Source organism: Myotis nattereri (genome assembly GCF_964212035.1).
Source record: "Myotis nattereri genome assembly, chromosome: 13".
Classification (NCBI taxonomy): Eukaryota; Metazoa; Chordata; class Mammalia; order Chiroptera; family Vespertilionidae; genus Myotis; species Myotis nattereri.
Window position 1 is genome coordinate 38,698,990 of NC_138088.1, and position 24,810 is coordinate 38,723,799.

General features: G+C 41.5%; 1 protein-coding gene across 1 annotated transcript in view; it reads left to right on the forward strand.

Moving 5' to 3' along the window:
• Window positions 1–24,810, forward strand: part of PLCE1 (phospholipase C epsilon 1) — a 260,258-nt gene that overhangs the window by 191,476 nt on the left and 43,972 nt on the right. The window contains exons 7-17 of the mRNA XM_081104349.1: window positions 2,848–3,523; window positions 9,000–9,182; window positions 10,552–10,669; window positions 11,465–11,573; window positions 14,207–14,329; window positions 14,415–14,551; window positions 17,177–17,415; window positions 19,302–19,363; window positions 19,448–19,613; window positions 23,133–23,240; window positions 24,471–24,587. Of these exons, the coding sequence (XP_080960475.1) occupies window positions 2,848–3,523; window positions 9,000–9,182; window positions 10,552–10,669; window positions 11,465–11,573; window positions 14,207–14,329; window positions 14,415–14,551; window positions 17,177–17,415; window positions 19,302–19,363; window positions 19,448–19,613; window positions 23,133–23,240; window positions 24,471–24,587 (2,038 nt within the window). The remainder of the gene's footprint in view (window positions 1–2,847; window positions 3,524–8,999; window positions 9,183–10,551; window positions 10,670–11,464; window positions 11,574–14,206; window positions 14,330–14,414; window positions 14,552–17,176; window positions 17,416–19,301; window positions 19,364–19,447; window positions 19,614–23,132; window positions 23,241–24,470; window positions 24,588–24,810) is intronic.

Here is a 24,810-nt window from a genome sequence, read left to right on the forward strand (position 1 = left end):
CAATTTCATAAGGATGGAACTAAGTGTCTACAAAGAATTTTTTTTTCTTTCTTTCTTCACCTTTTTATGTGGAAATGGAACATTAAGTGCATAAAGTAGGATGAATGTATTTTTGCACAGAGCAACCAGATCTCGATTTCTAATAACTTTCTTCAAGAGAAGAAAGCAAAGCTCCTTGGAGAAATGGCTGATTCTAAGACGGGGGCTGGAAACACACAAGATGAGCCAGGAACATGTTGTTGTGCCAGAAAGTAGAGATGTGCTTAGAAAAACAACAAAACGGATTGTCAACATGACTTACCCCCGTGGATGCTGACCTGGCCGAGGGAGTGTTGGTCATGGGCTGTTTTTTTAAAAAGTACACAAGAGCCGACTGCAAAAGCTCCCAATAGCCAATCTGAGCAAAATAAAGTAGCATTAGATTATAAACTAAAGTGTTAAATAAATATGCACGAGTTCATATTTATAAATGATAAATAAAAAAAATGGGGGAGAAGGGATAATTCCAAATAACTTATTAGATACTCTGCCCTGTAGGAGATAGAGCATAACATAACTCCTCACTCCTTACACATGGGCTACGCCTAGTGACTTCCTTCCAAAGAGGACAGTATAGAGAGGAGGTTTTAAAATAAAAAACAGCCCATGACCAACACCCCCTCACCCAGGTCAGCGTCAACGGGGGTAAGTCATGTTGACAGTCTGTTCCCTGGATATAACGTGATGAGAATGGCACTCCCTCTGTGGGCTTCCTGCCCAGAACCTCGTACCCCAGTCTACTTATAAGAAAAATATCAGGCAAATTCTAATTGAGGGACATTCTACAAAATACCTGAGCAGTGTTTCTCAAAACTGTCAAGATCATCAAAAACAAGGAAAGGCTGAGAAACCGTCCTATCTAGGAGGAGCCTAAAGAAACAGGACAACTAAATACAATGTGGTGTCCTGGATGGAGTCCTGGAACAGAAAAAGGACATGGGTAAAAAATGAAGGAAATCTAAATAGAGTATGGACTGTTGTGAATAGTAATGTATCCGTCTTGGTTTATGAATTGTGTCAAATATTCCATCCTTAATATAAGATGTTAATAATAGGGTAAAGTGGATGCAGAGGTATACTCTCTTTGCAATTTCTCTACATATCTAAAACTATTCCAAAATTTAACATTTTCTTAAAAACTGGTGTATTTGAATAATTATCAAGTAAATATATGCATAACTACCATCCAGAGTAGAAACATTACCAGCTCCCATAAACCCCTTATTTCCCTTCTTAATTATATCACTAATTTCTCCCCCTAGAGAAAAATTCACTGCTGTCAATTTTATAATAATACGTCCTGCTTTTCTTTATAATTTTACCACTATTATACATTTCTACATTTTTTCCTGATTTAGAAATTTACATGTATATAAATGCAGTATTATTTCTTGTGTGTCTTACTTATGATTTGCCCATGTTGTTGCACGTAGTTAGCTGTTGGGTATTATTTTCATTGCTGTGCAGAATTACATTGTATGAGTACACCATATTTTATCCATTTTATCGTTGCTGAACATTTGGGTTGTTTCCAGGGTGGGTAACCTGAAAAGGATATTCTCACCTTCAGATTTGTGAGATCTCCTATAGGTTTCTTTCCTTTTTTTAAGGATATCTATTTATGTGAGGCGAGGAGGAAGACCTGCTATTCGGAAGCAGGACTGGGATCTTGCTCGGGGACCAGAATCTAGACTGAGTCTAAGAAGCCCAGTGCTGCTGCTGCTCATGTTTCCCCAAGAGGCAGTGGGCTGCCCAAGCGCCTCAGGACAATGGGAACATTCCTTCCCAGACATGTGTGGACCTGCTCCTTCTCAGTTTTACTCACCCCTCTGCTTGTAATGTGTATGGGTCAAGCAGCAGAAACCTTGCTCTTACTAACAATCCCTCATGCTTTGAAGAGAATGAATCTCCCTTGGGCATGTTCCTACCCAGGCGACCAGATAGAAAGGAGGCAGTGATCTCCCTTGCCTTCCCCCCTCTCCACTCCCAGATTCTTCTTGCTCTAAAAACACAGGTTCCTCACTCAGGGAAGGAAACATGCTAACTTTTCTAAGCAGACAAGTCCTTTGTGTGCACGTGTGTGTGCATACACACCCAGTGAGAATCTAAGATTGTGTCAGGGAGACCTGTTTTGCTCCTCTGGCTGCCTTGACTCTATTTCCCAACGAGGGTCTTTGAACTAATCGTGTTTGATTTTTAACAGAGGCTTTTCTCAGGCCAGCTTATTAAGTCTTGATTTGCCTACTTTAGCCCTGCTGTATTCAGGTCATGACTCTTGTTAATGATCAAGTTGAAGGCAAAAGAACCTAGTGATAAAAGTTCCAGGCTAAAGAGTCAGACAGACCAGAATCCTGCCTCGAGTGGGCCTCTTCTGAGCTGGGTAACCTGGAGCGAGTTACCCACCCCTACTGAACCTCAGGTATCTTCTTAGGATTTAAAAAAAAAAATAGCAAGAAACCTTACTTCGAAAGTAGGGTCAAGTGCAAAAATGTATGTAAGAATATTTAACACAGTTCCTGACACAAGAGGGAAAATGAATACATAGTGATGATTGCTGTTGACATTAAAATACATAACTAATCTAGTAATTTCTTTCCTTATCCCTGTGTTTATAATATCACTATATATAAGGTTTTAGAATACAAGGATAGCTATAAAAAAATTACTGTGACTTTTAGCATTTTATGTTTTCTATGCTAATTTGAATTCATAGTGGAATAAAAAATGCTGTCCAGTGTCAGTAAAAGGCTTTGTGTTGTTCTCACTTCTGCTTATAAGACAGACCAAATTTGTATCTTTTTCCATCAGGTTTGTAATTGGAGATTTGCTGGATACAGAAAATGACATCTTTGAGCAGCCCAAAGAGTGGGACCCTCATGGGTTAGAAGAGCCACAGAAGGCCTTTGACCACGGGATAGAGCTCATCCCATGGTACGTGCTGTCCATCCGAGCTGATGTGCACCAGTTCCTGCTGCAGGGGGCCACGGTCATCCACTATGACCAGGACACGCACCTCTCTGCCCGCTGCTTCCTCCAGCTTCAGCCTGACAATAGCACCTTGACCTGGATAAAGCCCACCACAGCCTCCCCAGCCAGTGCAAAAGCAAAACTTGGTATGCCTACTGCCACGTCCGAGCCTGGCAAATTCCCATTACTGAGCAACGCTGGATTAAGTGGCCTGGCGGAGGGGGTCTTGGATTTGTTTTCCGTAAAGGCTGTGTACAGGGGGCACCCTAGCATTGATATACACACTGTGTGTGTTCAGAACAAACTGAGTAGCATGTTTCTCTCGGAGACTGGTGTGACACTGCTCTATGGGCTTCAGACCACGGACAATAGATTACTGCACTTCGTGGCACCGAAGCACACAGCTAAAATGCTCTTCAGTGGATTGTTGGAACTCACCAAAGCTGTGAGAAAGATGAGGAAGTTCCCTGACCAAAGACAGCAGTGGCTGCGGAAACAGTACGTCAGCCTCTATCAGGTAAGGGGTGTGACCTTCCCTCTCTCCTCAATAGCATCATTCTCCAGGTATAAATCTCGGCAACCAGACCACCAGGGCTCGTTCTCCCAGCTCAGTCACTTCCTACCTGAGTGTTAGGGCAGCTTTTACTTAGCCTCTCTGTGCTCAGTCTTTATCTATAAAATGAGAATAACAGCAATACCTATTCATAGGGTGGCTATAAGGTTTCATTGAGTTAATATGTGTAAAGGCATAATGTAAATTCATATATATAAAAGATATTGGCTCATAGTAAGTCCTATTATTATTTGGTATGAAAATAGTGACTGTGGTCATTGTACCTCTCACGTCTAGAAAGAAACCAGTTAATGTAAAAGCATTTTCCCTTAAAGTTTCCATTGAAAGCATTGTGATCTGAACACTTTTGTTATTAATTAGGGACTAACTGATACATTGGAAACCTTTGCTTTAGGAATACAAATCCTGCTCCACCACCTAATATGCTACGTGACTCTTGGGAAGTTATTTAACTGACTGTATTTCTAACTATAGAACTTCTAAGGTCAACAGAAACCTTCCCAAGTGTGGGATAACTCATGTGGAGTTCCTCCCAACAAGGTTCGCAGTGGAGGCAGCTTTGGGAGGTAGTTCCTCACAGTCAGCTGCTGAACCTGAGTCTCTCATTAACCCTAAATTATCAGGTACGGTCACACCCCCCACTGTGTTCAGGACGGACAGTGGGACTGGGCTGAAAGAGGTGGTGAGAAGAGACACTGTGCTTGTGGAGAAAGCAGGGCAGAGACTGGATACCAAGTCACAGGCCCCACCACAAGGTGACACTGTAGATAGCGTTGTCAAACAAGCTGTATCAAAGCATTCAGTTCCCCTTTTTTTATGCTTTTCTATCTCTGGGAGAAGGGGGGACTTAACTTTTTTACTAGTGTCACAGAACAAATAGAACTATGACTTAAAGTACTAAAACGACTGATTTCACGTAATTTCCACAGTTCTAACATGTTTCTGACAAGTAGATACATTTCCCCTGCGGGATGTAAAGAGAGGTGCATATAATTCTCCTGCTTTCCCGCTTCCTCGTGCCCATGCAATACCTCTGAAGAGAGATCATGTCCTGAATAAGTAACTTGATTAATTAATTAATAAGCACATAGGCCTACGTACACGGGTATGCTAATGCCGCACAGCACAAAGCCAGTTTTAGTTAATTCATCTAAAGTGGGAACCAGAATACCTGCTTCCTATCTACTCCACAGGGAGCTTTCTTTTTTTTTTTTTTTTTAATATATTTTATTGATTTTTTACAGAGAGGAAGGGAGAGAGATAGAGAGTTAGAAACATCGATGAGAGAGAAACATCGATCAGCCGCCTCCTGCACATCTCCTACTGGGGATGTGCCCGCAACCCAGGTACATGCCCTTGACCGGAATCGAACCTGGGACCTTTCAGTCCGCAGGCTGACGCTCTATCCACTGAGCCAAACCGGTTTCGGCCACAGGGAGCTTTCAATGCTGTCAGCTGCTTGGAGGAAGGGTCTTCAGGAGCGATTATGAATATTGATTTTTACTTAAAATCATTCCGCAGCCTTATAGAATCATGGAAATCCAGTCAACCTGGCCATAAATTATCCGAAGTCTTTGAGCTCAATTACAACCACAGGCACAAAGCCTATGTGATTTATTGGCTCCATTTGTTTCCTTCCCAAGCTTAGAGCATACAGTAGCTGAATTAACCCATAAAGTGTACTTGGTTTCTCAGTTTTTACTGAAAGGCACCAGCTCAGACCATGAACAACTTATGAGAAGAAGGAAGAGGTGCTGCTAGAGCAAAGACACAGGAAGTGACCTAGAGCAGACTCAGTCCTATCAGCGGCAAACCCGGCTACACCTCTCCCTTCCCCCACCAAACCCTGGTCCCTCCTCCCTGCATGGAACCAAGTGGTTACAGTGTAAAGGCAAAACAACTCCATATATCTCAGTCTCTTCTGAAAACAGGTGATGTTCTTCCTCAAAACGTTGTTCTACGTGAACTGCCTAGGAAGGCAGGCAACATGTCTTAGAAATAAACACTAGAGATTTCTTGGTCAACAAACTGACGATTTTCCTATTATACAGACTTGTTCTCAGACTATCTTAGGGAACATCAAAATGATGCTAATTTGGTACTCGGAGAACAAAAGGTCAAATAGGCAGCATGCAAATGCCCCTCTGGGTGATTTATAATAAGGCTTAGCACATTTAAGGCTCCGAGGATTCCCAAGTACAAAAGAAACCTATTTAAATGTATATTTAAGTTAAAGAAATTTATTTTTAAAAAAGTCTTGAGTTCTTCCAAACTTCTTTGAAGGGCCCTGCAAGAGTATTTCTTTATCTCTAATTTGGGACGAGCTTGTGTGGAAAATAGTATTTCTAACATTCGAGTCCCCTTGTGTGATGAATGCATGCGACATTACCTTCAAATAAAAGTATTTTAATTTTAGTAAATTGATCTAATGGAAATAGTAGCAGGAGATAAAACAAAAGTCAAGAAGAAATAGTGACGTTTGTAATGAAGCCTAGGAATACAGGAAAGTAAACGAAAGTAAACCATACAGAAATTTGATGTGAAGTATAGAGGAAAAACTAGTATCAACAACTTTGGCTCAAGATTATCATGGGCAGAGCTAAGAACCCATAATCCTGGGTATTTGGAAAGATCTCTGGGAAGCTGAGAAGGTTAGGTATAGGATTACCAGTTAGACAGACTTCTTTGGTAGTAAGCAACGGAAACAAATCTGGCTATCTTCAAGAAAAATAAGGATTTATTCAAAGGATTAGATTAGTTTAACTGTCTTCAATATATCATGTGCAAAGATATGCTAAGAGGTAAAAGTGCATGAATATCTTTTTAAAAAATATATATTTTATTGATTTTTTACAGAGAGAAAGGGAGAAGGATAGAGAGTTAGAAACATCGATGAGAGAGAAACATCGATCAGCCGCCTCCTGCACACCTCCTTCTAGGGATGTGCCCGCAACCAAGGTACATGCCCTTGACCGGAATCGAACCTGGGACCTTTCAGTCCACAAGCTGATGCTCTATCCACTGAGCCAAACCATTTAGGGCATGAATATCTTTTAAGGAATCGATTTCCTGATCCCCAACTTCCACATGAACTTTTTTCTAAAACTGAGAATGTGCTTTCATCACAGTAGTCCTTCTCCCTAATTCAAAATAGAAGGTGTATCATTCACCCATCCCAAACAAGGTTATTGTTTTGTATAAAATGAAAGAAAGATTCTAACCACATTTCAGATCCCAGAACATCTCCTTTAAAGATTAAACAAAGGAATCCTGCCTTTTTCAGGCCTAAGATATTTTCGTTAAGACTAAAGTCTGGCCCATGTTGGGATGTTCTGATTTAGAGAAGCCAACGCAGTAGAGACAGATTCATTTATACATAGAAGGTAATTGGGTCTATTACATTTCTCATTAGAGACTTCCTTTTTAGAGCAGTTTTGGTTTTACAATAAAATTGAGAGAATGGTACATTGATTTTCCATGAACCTCCCACCACCATGCATGCATAGGCTCCGCTATAGTCAGCATCAGGCACCGAAATGGTACATTTTCTTACAAAGGATGAGCCTACATTGGCGCATCATAATCACCCAAAGTCCACAGTTTATCTTAGCGTTCACTCTGGGTATGTTTACTTGCCATCTGTATGTCTTCTTTGCTGAAGTATCTGTTACAGTCTTTGGCCCATTTTTTAAATCAGGTTGACTGCCTTCTTCTTGTTGAATGTTAAGATTTCTTTGTATATTTTGGATAGCAGTCCTTTATCAGATGTTTCTTTTGCAAATATTTTCTCCCATTTGGTGGCTTGTCTTCTAATTGTCTTAATAGTATCTTTTGCAGAGTTTTAAATTTTAATGGATTTATTAAATTTTGGAAAATGTATTAGTTAAGACCCATAGATAAAATTTTTACAAAATTTCTTTTGTATGTAGAGTATGCTATTCAGTAAGGTAGATAAAACCTATTTATGAAATTGGGTCATTGGCTACTTTGGAACCAATTGTAGGGACCTGCTAGCCGGGACTTTCTTCAGCAAGCCTACACCAGGTGGAATGATCTCCAGCCATTTTTATTCTTGCATCACTGCATTCAAGATTCTTCTTCCAGGGAGGGAAGTTCTGATGGGTTTCTTTGGATCCTGTGTCAACCATTGGTCAAGGAATGCTGTACCCCTGACTATATCCAGGGGATAAGGGATAAAGTAAAATCGGGGTATGGTTAGAGAAAAGAGAAATGATTAATGGACAGGTATAAATCACAGATATCCACTACAAGAGAGCACCAAAAGTTTCCCACATCAAGTACCTAATTTGCTCAGCATCCTGGGATCCTGAACAGGATGCAGGAAGTGATAGGTCACAACTCAAGTCATAAAATCAGACAGTCATTGAACATTAGGAAGAAGGAGCAGGCACACGCACAGACACACACACACACACACACACACACACACACACAAGGCCTCTTTATTATTTACAAAGCAAAATCCATTTACAGCCACTTCTTTGGACTACAAAGGAGGACTAGCCTTAAACATTTGCAGAAAATAAAGGTAGTAAATGGAAAGTATTTTTAAAAGAGCCCTTTTATGCAACCTGTGAGCTATCAATATCTTTAATTTATATGCAACTTTTTGTAGTTTTATTAACTGGGTTTCCTAACTTATAGGGAGAATTTTTTACCATTATCAATTGAACTATTAATATTTAATTCAATAAATAAATTCTTGCTGCTCACTGCATGTTATATGGCATTGCCTTAGGAGAAACAGCTACTGTAGGTCACTGCCTGCCCTTCGAGTGTGTTTTTGCTGCTCACAGCATCATCATATGCCTGGTGTTCTGAGTCCCTGGGCGCTCTATTCCCGGATATTAGTCACTTGGGAGGATGGCAGCCCAACTATTTGAGGTGTTCCTCAGAACCCTCCAGAGTGAATTTTAGGTATGCCACATACCCTATCTTTAAATCAGACTGTCCCAAGCATCAAACAATGTGAAAATACCTAGAGTAAAACAATAAAAAATAAGGATTGATTTTACTTAAATAGATTTCACACACACCCAAGTCCTCCAAAGCCCTAATTTGCAAAATACATCTTAATGAATTTTTTTGCAGTGGTAATTCTGTACATAACCTTGGAAAATGGGAAGGGAAATTATTTTTGTTAATACCAGTTGAACATGGCCCTATTAAAGCACGTCACTGGAACTCAGCAGGGAGGTGACCAGGACTGCAGAGGATGTGATGAAATCCCCCAGAGTCCTGAGGATTAGAAAATAGAGCCACTTGGGTGGCCGGATTGTTATTCCTCAGTGGCTATCTGTGCTCCTCCATCCCTGGGAGTTTCCTGGAAGCCATGCATGTATTTACTTCCCCATTGCTTGCTGTTCCCGTCTCTGTTCAGCATATGGTTCTTCTACAGGAGGATGGACGGTATGAAGGCCCAACTTTGGCTCACGCTGTGGAGCTGTTTGGTGGCAGACGATGGAGTACTCGAAACCCCAGCCCTGGGACATCAGCAAAGAGTGCCGAGAAGCCCAACATGCAGAGGAACAACACCCTGGGCATCGGTACTGCCAAGAAGAAGAAGAAAATCCTTATGAGGGTAGAGTGTTACTTGTTTATTGAACATTTGACCCAATCATCTGGGACCATTGCATGGTCTATATCACCATAAATGATTTTAGGCTATTTGGATTGAGGACAACATAAGGCATCAAATAAATGAAGTACAAGGGTCTACCCAGCACCTCCTGGGGGCCACACCCAGTGCTAGGAACTGAATCAACAACACCAGGAAAAAGTCAGGGTCCATAGGCGGACACAGATGTGTTAACAAACACAGTGAGATCTAAATTAGTCATTGTTAAGCCGACTGCAAAGTGCTTTAGGAGCGGAGAGAAGGAAGATATAGGGCTGAGAGGCAGGCAGGAAAGACTTCACAGAGCAATTGACATATGGGTCTTGAAGGTTGTATAGGAGTTTACCAAACGTACAACACAGGGAAAAGCATCCCAGGCAGATGAGGCAACAGAGAGGCATGAAAGATGTGGCTTGTTCAGGGAAGCACATATAGTTCTGAGTTCATGCTCCAAGCTGGAGCAGGGGCTCTGTGCTGGGCGAGGAAGGACGAGGAAGGAACAGGGATCAGATTATGAAGATCTCAGAGGACCTTCTAAATGTGTTATGAGAAGCAGCCTAAATGTTCATCCACAGATGAATGATGAAGAAAAGGTGATGTAGGCATACAATGAGATATAATTCAACTTTGAAAAAGGAAGAAAATTCTTTCCTATGCTACAACATGGGTGCACCGTGAGGACATTACCCTAAGTGAAAAAAGCCAGTCACGAAAGGACGAGTAGTGTGTGGTGCTGCTTACATGAGGCACTAGGACGGCCCAGCTCTTAGAAAGTGGAATGATGGTGGCCAGGAACGGGGGGAGGGGAGTTGTTTGGTGGATATAAAGTCTCAGTTTTACAAGGTGAGAAAGTTCTAGGGATTGTTGCACAACAAGGCACATATAGTTCCCACGCTTAAAATGGGTAAGGCGGTGAATTTTATGTTACGCTTTTTATCACAATATATTTATTATTATTTATTACATATTTCATTATATACATTATCACTATAACATGATGATATATTTTCCCCAGGGTTGCAGATTGGAGGCTATTGCTGCCTAAGTGGAACTTTATCTGCTTTATGATTCTGTCTCTACGTGGAGATTCCAGGGATCACGTGCCTCCTTTTATGGGCCCCCTCCCCTGAGGAGTGCTACTGTATAGTGAAGGACAAATGGGATAATATTCCATGTGAATACTTGGTCAGCCTTCACGTGGGTCTTTACTGGCTTCCCCAGGGGGGAGGCAGCCTTGAAGGTGGGTCCCTCAGAAAGTAGGGACCTGCCTGGACTAAAGCAGTGATGGAAGAGGAACACAGACGGGGAACCTCTGTGCGTTTTGTGTTCCCAGGGTGAGAGTGGAGAGGCCACCGACGACGAGATGGCCACCCGAAAGGCCAAACTGCACAAAGAGTGTCGAAGCTGGAGTGGCTCTGATCCTCAGGACATTAACGAGCAAGAGGAGTCAGGTAAAGCAGCACAGTCCCAGCTGGCATTTTTGTATGAGAAAAATACACATTGGGTTTAAATGGTAATTTAAGTGTGGTGGGCATTCTTAGCAGAACTCTTTATCTTGTGAAATGTACTTACCTTTGTTTTAACTAGATGATGGAACCCTATTTCTGCAAGCACTGTGTACTTGGAAGAAAATTCTCATCACTTACCTTGCCATTATTGACAGGGAGTATTAGCCATACAGGGTACAATTTGATGGGCTAGACCAGTGATTCTCAACTGGAAAATAGAGCTTTTAAAAAATATATCTGGTCCAGCCGGGTGTGGCTCAGTGGTTGAGCGTTGACCCAGGAACCAAAACGTCACGGGTTTCGATTCCTGGTCAGGGCACATGCCTGGGTTATGGACTCGATCCCCAGTAGGGGGCGTGCAGGAGACAGCCGATCGATGATTCTCTTTCATCATTGATGTTTCTATCTCTCTCTCCCTCTCCCTTCCTCTCTGAAATCAATAAAAATATACTATAAATAAATAAATAAGTATCTTGGTGCCCTGTCCACACTCCAGCCACTGATTCAGATGCTGTGGCTGGGACCTGAACAGCTGCATACTTTTTAACCTCCCCCAGATGATTCTCATCTGTACCAGGGTTGAGAACCCTCCAGATGAGTTCATTCTGAATATTTTGGTGCTCCTTGTGTAGACATTGCTGCATAGAGTATGATTTGCTCAGACATCCAGAAGCATCTTCGTTGTCTTTGATTCTGAGGGAAAGGGGTCACTGTCTCTTTTGTCTCTCCCGCTCACAGAGGCGAATGCCATCACAAGCCCGCCTAACCCTCTCCCTTCCAGAAGAGCCCATTCTCTGACTACGGCTGGGTCCCCCATCTTGGCTGCCAGGACGTCATCTCCCATCAGGCCAGTGTCTTCCCCTGTGCTGTCTTCAAACAAGAGCCCGTCCAGGTGGGGCCTTAACATGATAAAACAGCAGGACCCTCACGGCAGTCAGGCTGTGTAGCAGGGCATCTTCCTCCAGTGCTCTGTGGAAAGACTGTCTCTAGTTTTGACTTAGCAATGACATTGAGAACGGAAAGACCCCGAGTTTTTACATGCCCCTAATTTTCCTGATTTTATAGCCCTATCTTCTCATAGTGCTATAATTGCTCCTAATTATTTGACACATCAGCCCCTCAAAGGGCAATAGCAGTAACAAAATCTGAGCTGTAATTCTCCAAATTAGCACTGTCCAATATAGTAGTCACTAGCCCCGGGTCGGGGGAGAGGGGAAGGCTATTTAAATTAATTAAAATTAAATAAAATTTAAAATTCTAAATACAATAAAAAAATAAAAGTTTCATTTCTCAGTCACACTAACCACATTCAGAATGCCTCAGAGCTACAAGTGGTTGGTGGCTACTAGGCTGAACCGTGCAGATATGGAATCTTTGTATCACTGCAGAGAGTTCTAGTGGATGGCACTGCTCTAAATGAAGAATAAATTAAGTTTTAAAGTAAGCTGCTTGACCCTTTTCTAATGGGTGAAATATATTTAATACTCTTCTTATATATAATAAGCTCTACATGTCTAGAGAAATGAATGTATTACAGCAAGTCGGATACGTTTAGATCATTTCAAAGCTGGTGTTATAGTCAATTATTTTATACGGTCCATGCAAATTACAGATTTGAAACAACATCTACCCTCTCAGAAGAAATAATATTAAAATGAAAGCCTTCCAAAGGAATCAGAAAGCCACAATCACCCTCAACCTCACACTAAAGTTTAAGAATGCAGAGATTTCAGACAGAACCAAGATAAAATAGACACTTCGCTTTATCTGAGAGGAGAGTGGGAGGAGGAAATGGGTCTGTGAGGTACCTAGAGCAGTCCAACATATACATACACAGTACAGTAAATCATTTTTTAAAGGGAAGCATTCTTTCACAGTGTGAATAATGAACACAATATAAGCTTTATGCATTCAGATTTCTATACTTGGTGAAACTGGGCCAAGGGTACATGGGAATTCTTTGTGTCACTCTTACAACTTTTCCATAAGTTTAGGTGTGTAACACATTTAAAAGCTACAAAGAATCAGAATTCTCTACATTATATTTCAGCCTATACAGCATCCTTGATGAACAAAATAGCCAAGTAACTGGGAGTAAATAGCCCTTCCCTTTATTTCAATCACTCATGAGCAGGGAAAGGAAGGGCAGAATAAGAGAGGAAAATATTTTTAAAGAGGTAGAAGTAGAGAAGCTAACATATCAGATGCAAGATCACAGATGGACCGGCACCACAGCCCACCAAGTGTTCTAAAACAGAAGGAAGAGACAAGGCAGAAGAAAAATCAGCCTGAATACTGTTCAAGGGGAGAACCAAATCTGAGCCAGAAAGGGAAAGAGTAGACACATGGAGCTTCCTGAAGTCGGGGGCTGCCCTCAGACAGTGGCTAGACCTGGAACTAGAAGGAAGACAGGGACTTCCCTGCTTAAAGCAAGTGATAAACCACTTTATGGGACCTTCCTCTACCTGAACCTCCACCCTCTATTTCCCACACATGTGGACGATCAACAACCTTTTCCCTCCAAACAATACAAATCTAGCCTTTTGTAATACTCTTCCTTTAACCTTGAGATGTCAGCACAGAATCATTTTCTATGAGTAAGCATTGTTAGCAGGATTAAGGGTAAACAGTCTATTCATTACAATATTCTCTGTACTTTCTTATATAAGTTGAAATATTTCTAAAGTGAAAAATAAAAGACAAAAATGAAAGAAAAAGAAAGATCTTGTTCATTGATTTGGTTAACAACCAGACAAAACATTTCTCATACTATCCCGTCAGGGAACCAGTATAGAATGTTAAAAAAAAAAAAAAATGTTGTGAAACAGCCAGACTGAAGTTTTGATCTAGTTGACTGATATTTTTATACTGAATAGATACAGCTTTGGCAGGTGCAAATATAATCCTAGACAGAGTTGGCTTCTTTCCATTCTTAATGTTTTTCTGACTCACATTTTCCATTAGCATTAAAAGCCCTTCCCCGAATTCATCTAAGAACTGGTTTAAAAAGGACAAAAAGTAGACATTAAGACATTCAAGACATTCTTCTTAAATGGGTTTCTGTAATTCAGAATATAGGGGGGAAACATGCATAATTTTCCATAGGTTATAATCCAGTAGTTTGGGGCCCTTTTTTAAAAAAAAGACTTTTCTTCAAAGACACATTTACATTCCTGCCTACCCACTCCCCACCCCCACTGGCCTGTGACTTCAAAAAACTGTTTTAATTAGTGGAAGCAGTTAACCTCAGCCTTATGTCCTTATTAAATAGTCTGTAAACATGAAGCCGTTTCAATATCTAATATGTTTGACCTCCTCTGACATAATACGGATTAATTTTGAGAGGAATGAAAATAGCCTCCACCTCAAATGACTTGCAGTCCATCTTTTTGGGCATATTGCTTCACGCGAGAGCACCCGTTGGGGCAGAAGGGCAGACAAGGGCCCGTCCTGCCGGTTAAGGCCATGTTTTTCTTGCAGTGCCTGGAGCAGCAGCAGCTGGCACGGCCGCATCAAAGGAGGAATGAAAGGCTTCCAGAGCTTCATGGTTTCCGACAGCAACATGAGTTTCGTTGAATTTGTGGAGCTGTTCAAATCCTTCAGGTATGGCACGCTTTCTTCTGACCCTTTCTCATCCCCACATTTTAGCAGCAGTGCTGCATGCGAGGCGTTTTCATTCCTCTCCCAGTGTAAGGAGCCGCAAGGACCTGAAGGATCTCTTCGACCTCTACTCCGTGCCCTGCAACCGGTCGGGCTCCGAGTCGGCCCCGCTCTACACCAACCTAACCATTGACGAGAACACCAGCGGTCTTCAGCCTGATCTAGGTTTGTGTAACAATTTAATCTTTCTCTCGGAGATCTGTCTATTGAATCACACACACCTTCAGCCTGCCTCCCATGGTGTGCTGCTACCTGGAGCATGGCGAAACATTGGGAGAATTTTTTTCAAGGTGACATTGGCATTTGCGACGAGGAAATTCATCATTGTGTCCATGTATTTCAGGACATTTAATCAGTAGAGCCCCCCAGTCCAGCTGACCACCAGAACCCCTTACCCGCCCATTTCCACGTGTCCCCTGGGGTGTGGTGTGTCCCAGTTGAGAACCACCGGTCTCTGCCCTGCCTTCAGGCGGACGGGTGCTCAGCCGCAGGGTCGGGGCTGTCTGCCCTTTAGCAACGAGAGTCTGTGGTGACCTCAGCAGAGCACTGCTGTCTGGACACCCAGGACATTTTCCTGAATATGTAAACCAGAACGTCTGGTTCTGTCCCACTCACCACCACCAGCACCAGCACCACCATGCATTTTAAAGGCTTTTCTTTTGCTCTTCTGTTCTTGCTGGGAAATATAATCACAACGAAGCAAAAACAAAAACAAAAAGAGTCCTCTTTTATGCAGTTGCTTTTTAATTATTTAAAACCTATATTGTCCTTAGCTAAGAATATTAACCTTTTTCAACTTTAGTCATAAGATGTGCATAACTATGGGTTAGTGAATCAGTCACACTTTTTAAAAATTTAATGAGCTATTTTTTAAGAGCAGTTTTAGATTTACAGAAAAATGGGGGCAAAGAACAGAGAGTTCGAGTATTCTCTCCCCACATAGTTTCCCCTGTTATTAATATCTTGCATATGTGATACAGGGAACCAATATCGATATATTATTATTAACTGAAGCCCATAGTTTGCATTAGTGTTCACTGTTTGTGCTGTACATTCTATGGGCTTTGACATAAGTATAATGACATGTATTCACCATTACCATGTTATAGAGAATAGTTTCACTGCCCTAAAAATCTCTGCTCCATCTAGTCATGCCACCCACCTCCTTCTGACCCCTTGGCAACCACTGATTTTTTTTATTGATTTTTTTTTTACGGTCTGCACAGTATTGCCTTTTCCATAATGTCATATATTTACTATCACACAGTACATAGCCTTTTCAGACAGGCTTCTTTCACTTAGCAATACACATGTAAGGCCCCTCCATGTCTTCTCATGGCTTCATAGCTCATTTCCTTTTATAGCTGAACTAGAGGCCCGATGCATGAAATTCATGCAAGAGTAGGTTTCCCTCTGATACCTGGGACCCGGGCTTCCCTCTGGTACCCCGGCTTCCCTTGCAGCCCCGGCTTCATCTGGAAGGTCGTCCGGAAGGATGTCCAGTCTAATTAGCATATTGCACTTTTATTATTATAGACTAGAGACCCAATGCATGAAATTCGTGCAAGGGGCTCTGCCCTCGCAGCTGTGGCAGCTTGCCTTGGCCCTCGCAGCCCTGGCTTAATCCAGAAGATTGTCCGAAAGGACATCCAGAAGGTTGTTTGGCTGTCTGATCTAATTAGCATATTATGATTTTATTATCATACATAATATTCCATTGTATGGATTTATCATAATTTGCTTAGTCATTCACCTATGGAAGGATTCCTGGTTGCTTCCAAGTTTTAGCAATGATAAATAAAGCTGATGAAACACTGTGTATAAGTTTTAGTGTGCATGTGACTTTTCACCTCATGTGGGTAAACACCTCGAAGCGCAACTGCTGGGTCATAGGATGAGCCCATGGTTGACTCTGTGGGAACATGCCAGGCTGTCTTCCAAGTGGCCACAGTGAGCATGTCTGGCCAAGGTGGTGTCAATGTGGCGCCACTGCAGCCTTGCTGGTAGGAGTGTAAGATGGTACACTCCCACCAACTTCAGAAGGAAGTTGAGCAGCTTCTTACAAAACTAAACGTACTCTTACCATGCCATCCAGCAATTGCATTTCTTGGTATTTATACAAATGAACTGAAAACCTATGTTTGTTCACACAGAAACCTGCACACAAACGTTTATAGTTGCACTTTTACTTTTGTTAATCTTTATTGTTGAAAGTATTACTTATGTCTCGTTTTTCTCCCCTTTGGCCCCTCTAGCCCACCCCTTGCCCCCACCCCTGGCTTTCACCATACTATTTCCTGTGCCCATGGGTTATGCCTACAAGTTCTTTGGTTAATTTCTTCCCATCCCACCCACCCTCCCCTGCCTTCCCTCTGAGATTCCACAGAGAATAGTTACATCTTTAAAGTACAGAAAAACTGTAATCTTAAAGGTTCATCTTCAGTCTCTGAAAATATAAAAATATAATAGTTATTCTAAAATCTAAAGTTCAAATTCAGCCTAAAATCCCCAGTTGATGTACATTTAGTTCCCCTCAAATACCGAAGCTCATGGGCTTTCGAGGTCATCGATCTAGCGCTCTCTTAGTTTCTTTTACTTATTCATTGATTCCTTTTTTTTATCCCTCTACTCTGTGAAGCCAGGAATATGCAATGAGTTTGCTGGCTTGTTTAAACAGAATGGTGAAGAATTTCTCCAGCTTAATAATGCCATAGCACAGGTATCTGCCAAATGAACTTTGTGAAAGATGCTGGCTAGTTTGTCCATGTTTTGTGGGTGATTCTGTTTCAGATTTGTTGACCAGAAATGTCTCAGATTTGGGGCTGTTCATTAAGAGTAAACAGCAGCTGTCAGACAACCAGAGGCAGATCTCTGACGCCATTGCTGCTGCAAGCATCGTGACGAATGGCACTGGGGTCGAGAGCACATCCCTGGGCGTGTTTGGGGTCGGCATACTTCAGCTTAATGACTTCCTAGTGAACTGCCAGGGAGAACACTGCACTTACGATGAAATCCTCAGCATCATCCAGGTACGCACCTGTTTCGTGTGCACACTCGTGTAAAGCCTCTGACTCTTCTAATTATTTTCTGCTAAACATTTATTCTTTCCAAAGACTCTTTAAATTTGGGGCAGAAATAGAAGGGGGTTGGGTTGGTTTATTTTAAATACCAGATACATAAGTGTTCTTTTTTTTAATATATTTTTTATTAATTTCAGAGAGGAAGGGAGAGGGAGAGAGAGATAGAAATATCAATGATGAGAGAGAATCATCAATCAGCTGCCTCCTGCATGCCCCCTACTGGGGATTGAGCCCACAACCCAGGTACATGCCCTGGACTGGAATCGAACCTGGGACCCTTCAGTCCATAGGTCGATGCTCTATCCACTGAGCCAAAACAGCCAGGGCCAGAAGTGTTCTTATTTAACATATAATTTAACACAGGTCCCAAGGCTTCTCTTACTCAGTGACTATTAAAAGGAATCAGTACACCATTCCTTCTTCTTCTTCTAGCACATGCAATAGAATTAGTAGTCTAGGTTTTCAACCTTTTTAGTCATTTAGCAAATATTTTTTATATTGCTGCTATGGGCCTGGGTCTGTTCCAGGACCTGGGAATATAGTAATACATAAGATCAAGATCTGGCCCTCCACACAGCTTACATTCAAGTGGGTGAGGCAGACAATAAATGAATAAAGGTACAGGGTGGAGCAAAAGTGGGTTTACAGTTGTTTATCTGGAGAATAATGCAATAATTAATAAATAATAATACAGGAATAAACTCTGCTTTATGTAACTACAACTGAACGCCTATTTTTGCCCCGCCCTGTATAATATAATTTCAAGTAATAATACTGGGTTCTGGAAAAGACTGAGCAGAGTAAGGGGATGGAGTGCTGCAGGAAGGCTGAGAGGAATAAGCCAAGGCCACTCTGAGGAGGTTACACTGGGCTGAGCCCTGCAGAAGTAAGCTATTGAAGGTCTAAGGAAAGGACATTCTAGACAGGAGCCTCAAGTTCAAAGACCAGAGCAGGTGCGAGCTCGACATTTATGAGAAACAATAGGAAAGCTGTGTCATGGGAACCACATAAGCCAGAGGGACCACCGTAGACACGATTTCAGACAGGTAGGCAGGGGCCCAGCCATCTTAGGCATTTAGGCCACGGTCAGGAGTTTGGCTTTAGTCCATGACAAATGGGAAGCTGCTGGAAATGTTTGAGCGGCGAAGTAATGAACATGACATGATTTCTGTTTGTAAGAGGTCACTCTGACTCCACTGGAGAATGAAATGTGCTGGGGAAGGAGTGGAAGCAGAGACGTAGCAGGAAGCTTTCATCAGTAACCAGGCGGCTGCAAGGACAGGGTGGTAGGACACAGTGGGACGAGACCATTCATGGTGGCTGTGTCACCTGCAACAGAATTCGTCAAGGTTTTCAATCTCCCTTTTCAACTGATTGGGAATCAGTGGATTAGCTCTCCAGCGACTGGATTTGGTCACTGGAAATGCTTAAAATGTCAGATGATTATCACTTGCTGAGTGCTCACTGTAATATTATCGAGTGCAAACACTGTACGAAGTGCTCTATGAGAAGCATCTAATTTACCTCTCACCAGCTCTATGATAGCTGCTATTTTTATCCCCATTTTCACCTGGATAAACTAATACCATTTGTTTTCATATAAATCAACCTTATTCTTTTCTCTTAAGTAAATATGCTTCGTATAATAAACTCACTTGTAATAAATGTTTTCTTTTTTTAAAAAAAATCTACATCTTACCACTACATAGCTAAATTAGTTCAAATATTTGGTTTAGATGTTTCCTGATGAAAACAGAACAGTTTTAAAAAATGATGTGGTGTTTTCCCCCTTAGGTTCCTTTACCTAAATAACACTCTTTTTGTATTCCTTGCAGAAGTTTGAGCCTAGCATTAGTATGTGTCATCAGGGCCTAATGTCATTTGAAGGATTTGCAAGGTAACTTTTAAAATATCTTTTGCCCTATCATTTAAGAGTATATCTTTTTCCCATGCAATCCTAAGAAAATTTGTTTCCTCCTAGGTTTCTGATGGATAAAGACAACTTTGCCTCGAAAAACGATGAGTCACAGGAGAACATTAAAGAATTACAGCTGCCCCTCTCCTACTATTACATCGAATCTTCACACAATACCTACCTCACAGGCCATCAGCTCAAAGGAGAATCCTCAGTAGAACTCTACAGCCAGGTACTGAGAAATCCCCTTGAAATGTGCTTGTCATTTAACCTTATTTATGTAACCCCCAAAGTCACAAAAACCTGACCCAGACCCCTGTGAAGAACTCAGAAACTACTGCCTGTGAAATGTGAGGAAGCATGACGTGTGGGAAAACAGCCTATACGTACAGTTGTTTTCTTTACTTCTTTTTTGTTTTGTTTTTCCTCGCTATCTATACTTAACCTTTATTCTGGGCAATGAGAAAGAAAAAAAATATTTGAGACTCATAGCTTTTAGATCCTACTTAGTCTGACCTACTCCTACTAAAATTAGATTTTCCCATGGGAAAGTTATCTAATTGTTTCCCTAAATGCTAAATAAATCAATATATTGTAGTGGGAAAGCATAGTAGAAAATGCAACTCTTTCTGAAGTTATTCCCAAAGTATTAGTTGTTATGCTTTGCAATTTGTTAGACAATCAATCCATCCCTATGGTAACCAACTTAAGGGGGAGTGATCTGCCCAGATTGTAGGCACTGTTCCTGTATACTTAACTCATGGCCATATTCTGGGCAATTCAGTAGGTTCTCTAGACTAGAAAAAAGCACATCCTTTTGACCTAAACATCCAACTCTCAATAATCTGCATGTCAGTTGCCTCCCTGTTATATTTTCTGCAATTCCCTCATGTCTGCTGCCTGTCTTGTGAGCTCCTGCAAGAAGAGGTAATCAGTCAGGAAGAAGAAGCTAGGTTAGTTCCAGGGAGTACAGGGTGCCCCCCAAAATTGTATGCATACTTTGAATAATTATTCATTCCAGTGGATTAAATCTGAACAAAAGAAGCATCAATTGAGCTATCAGCTGTTAAGTGTTTATACATTTTGGGGGGACACCCATGTAAATGTGTGATTGAGCTTATGGGGAAAGGCTGGAGTCCAAGTGTAAACATTGCCATTGTATTGTTTACACAAACCCAGCAGACCCGAGGTTCCTTTGTTCTCCAGATTAGCTCAGATATTCCTCAAAGCATGGGTCAAACTTCTGTCCCAAAGTTTATCTAGTATGAAATATGTGCTCTAAACTCTAAAAGCTAAGTGGCTTTTATTATGAAATGAAGACATGTCCTTAAAATAATGATTTTCAAAATAGAAGTGCTGTGAAGGGGCCTCAGCTGCTGACACTGAGATGAGCAAGCAGTAGAGCAGAGGGGTCCCATGCTCACCCCACTGCAGCTGAAGTCCTGCTCTTTGATGAGTTGTGCATATTGGCCCTGCCTTTGCACAGAGAATTCCAAGGTTAAAAAGTTTGAAATCCATTGCTTTTTTTTGGGGGGGGGGGGGGGATGAAGAGAGAGAGAGAATTTCTCCCAAGAAAATAAGCAAAGACCAATGTCCCAACTTTTATTCCTACTGCATTTTCCTGTTTGATTTCAAAATGTTTCTTTAACTCCTTAACATTACACCCAAAGTGAGGTTGTCGCAGCCTTTGAATTAGGCGCAGCAGCCCCTCAAATAGACACACAGAGGTGATTAAACCTAGGATGAGGCTCCCTTTACTTTTATTTCTCACCACTCCCTCCCTCAGCCCTTCTAATTACTTCCTAGCGTTATTCTATGGGTCAGATGGGGACTGAGAGAAAGCCCTGTTTTCACCTGGAATTGCCAGTTCTGGTCTTCCTTTGCTAGCCATATACGGACAGCTTAAGGTCCTGCAGACCTTGATAAAGAGCGCTAGTCTTTTCATGCTGAAAAATCACCCCATCTGCTGCGAGGCAGTGAACGTTCTTCCCAGTGTGGCAGGTGCACCACAGAGATGAGCAGCCTCATGTTTCAGCTGACGTATTACACGAGTTTTCAGCCCCGAGCAACACACCTCTGGGAACTCTAGCTGCAGGAAGAAGCTGAGAGCTGTGGGATTTCAGGCCACAGAATAGGTTCCACCTGGGAAGATGGGTCACCCCGGAAGATTGAGTGCTGCATGATGTGCAGTGGGAAGGATCTACAAAATATTTCATACAAAATATTAAAATAAGAGGGATTCCACTATCAGTTTTGTTGCAGCAACTCTACTGGCCAATAGCCCCCAGTTTTGGAGTGCTGTCACATGGTAATAATTATGTGGATTCTCACATCCATGACTTGGCCCATTTGCAGATATGCTCTTGGCATGGGTTATCCTTTCAATACCCTTTCAAGACTGTCCTAAAATACAGTCTGCTAATAGATTCTGTGGAGGAAGAGGTTGCTTCAAGCAAACAATGCAGAGCTGCAACCCACACACACATGTCAGGAGCTCTGCTTCCAACTCTAGGTCCAGGATAGCAAAGGGGTATCCTGTCAACTGATTCATTGGTAGTGTTTCCTGGAGCACTTTGCCAAAAAGCTTGTGAGATAACATATCAAAGCTTAGGGAGTAGTCCAACCAGTGTGGCTCAGTGATAGAGTGTCGACTTATGAACCAGGATGTCATGGTTCGATTCCCAGTCAAGGCACATGCCTGCGTTGCGGGCTTGATCCCCAGTAGGGGGCATGTAGGAGGCAGCTAATCAGTGATTCTCATCATTGTTGTTTCTATCTCTCTCTCCTCCCTTCCTCTCTGAAATCAATTATATATATATATATATATATATATATATATATATATATATATAGAGAGAGAGAGAGAGAGAGAGAGAGAGAGAGAGAGAGAAAGAGAGAGAGAGAGCAACTGTGCTGTGATTGATTACTAATGTCTGCTAAAGATATGGGAGAGTCGACTATGGCTTATTTTTCATCTCTGCTGTAGGATTAGATAATAGTCCTTGATAACTCCTTGCTTATACTTTCTTACATGCTACATGTTCATAGCAAATGCATTAATTAGCCAGTGGCAGAATTTGTATCTAAATGAAGATTTTATCCTTATTGGTTTCATTTAATAAAAGTTAATTTAGGCCTGGCTGGTGTGGCTCAGTGGGTGAGCATCAACCTATGAACCAGAAGGTCACGGTTTGATTCCTGGTCAGGGCATATAGGGTTGCAGGCTCAATCCCCAGTAGGGGGTGTGCAGGAGGCAACCGATCAATGATTCTCTCTGATCATTGATGTTTCTATTTCTCTCCCTCTTCCTTCCTGAAATCAATAAAAACATTTTTTAAGTTAATTAAGGAATCAGTGGCCTCATCTCCTCTGGGCTGTGGCATCACCTCCAATGACATCTGCCTAGACAGAGCCCAGCCTGGCTCTCTCAGTTCAGCATGTGCCATGTATATACAGCTCCCTTGAGAGACCAAAGTTGCTGGGAAAATGGTCACATGTTTTTGCTATCAAATTTACTTTCCGATGGTATTCAGCTCTGGTAAGCACTCTTTCCACCTTAATCTGTCCTCTGCCTTCCCCACTCCTGATGAGTTGTGGCCCTTGGCCAAGATGCAATGTTTATTTTAGTTCGCATGCCCTTCTGCTTTAGCCCTGAATGTGAACACTGATATATAGAATCATGTGCGGGGCTTAATTTGAGGCTTTCTCTCCATTCACTTATCTGGGATGGATTTTTTCATTGATCGCACAGGTCCTCCTGCAAGGCTGTAGGAGCGTAGAGTTGGACTGCTGGGACGGAGATGATGGGATGCCCATCATTTACCATGGACATACACTGACAACCAAGATCCCCTTCAAGGTGATGCTTCATAGCTTTCTTTAAATCAAATCTCAAAGAGTCATTATCTTCATTTGCCACTTAAATCACTGACTAACACATTGTACCTTAGGTCGAGGGTTCTGATCCTTGCTCTGAAGACTCCACAGCATTTACAGTGTTATGTAGGCGGCACGCATGTTCATTTTTCTGGGAATTGATATAAAAATCTTATTAGATTCTCATTCAACCAAAGTTTAGTTACCTTTACCTTAAGTTAGTTTTCACGTAATATAGGGGTTGACAAAAGTAGATTTACAGTTGTGAGTACATGACACACAGTTTATTCTTGTAGTATTTATTTGTATTATTTGTCTTCTTTCCAAACAAACTATAAACCTACTTTTGCTTACCCCTGTATTGTTGTAATTTTTACATTATGTGATGATATATAAAGTTCAAGGGCTGTTCCTTTGCTGTAGGAATTAAAGGTCATTTGTCCTGCTAACAGAGGCCAACATGTGTTAAGAGATGATTCAATAATTAGCATTATAAAGAAATGAGAATTGGTTCCACTTGGGGAGTTGGTCGCCCAGGAAGATTAGTCTCATTGGATTACTATTTCGAATTCTAAGTAGTTTATTATTTCATTGTGTGATTACTATCCTCATTCAGAGGGTCTTTGGCTGTGCAACATCATTTTTCTCTGAACTGTGGCTTGTCTGGAAAAGATTATTATTTCTCTCATCTGTGGAGATAATGGCTAAAATGCATTTTCTCTTTAACTCATTTCCCTATTCAGCCTTCTTAAAACCCTTGTACTTTACATTGAGGGGATTGGAAGTTGATAATTGTGTTTACATATACACATAAATATATGTGGTGTATGTCTCATTGCGCCAAGTAAATTATAAATTCCTTGAGAGCAGGAAAGTATCTTATGCTTACAATTTTTGATGCTATAACTAAAATAATGTATTGTACCTACAGTATACACAATATAAATATATTAATGATTTGTTAAATTCAGCATACTGTTTTTTATAGCATGTGAACAAAACTCAATATGATCAGTTTAATGTCTTTATAGAAAATAGCCTTATCCTCTTACTTAATTTGAAAATATAAAAACCACTTTAGCCAGAGCCTTCTGAAAATAATAATTTAGATGCTTTCTGAGGCTGTAAGTACCTTGCCTTCTGACACCTTGGACAAATACCTAATGAGATGTCTCATAAGACAGACCCTAATGAGCTGTTGTATCTCTCGTAGGACGTGATTGAAGCCATTGATCGCAGTGCCTTCATCAACTCTGACCTGCCAATCATCATATCAATTGAGAACCACTGTTCATTGCCTCAGCAACGAAAAATGGCAGACATTTTCAAGGTACACTTTTAGCTAAGAGGCAGGATGGTATCTTGGCCCTTGTCTTGCCATTGCTGACAAGGCAAGTTTTATACGTGCCACTGTGGACCACACCACAGCTGGATTCCAGCTGTGAAGCACAATTAGGGTCCCTCAGACCTGAGAAATCAGGGTGCCGTGGAGGCTTGGTCTTTCTCCTGGAAGGTTCATCTTTTCAGCTGGAGTAATAGAAGCATTGTTTTGT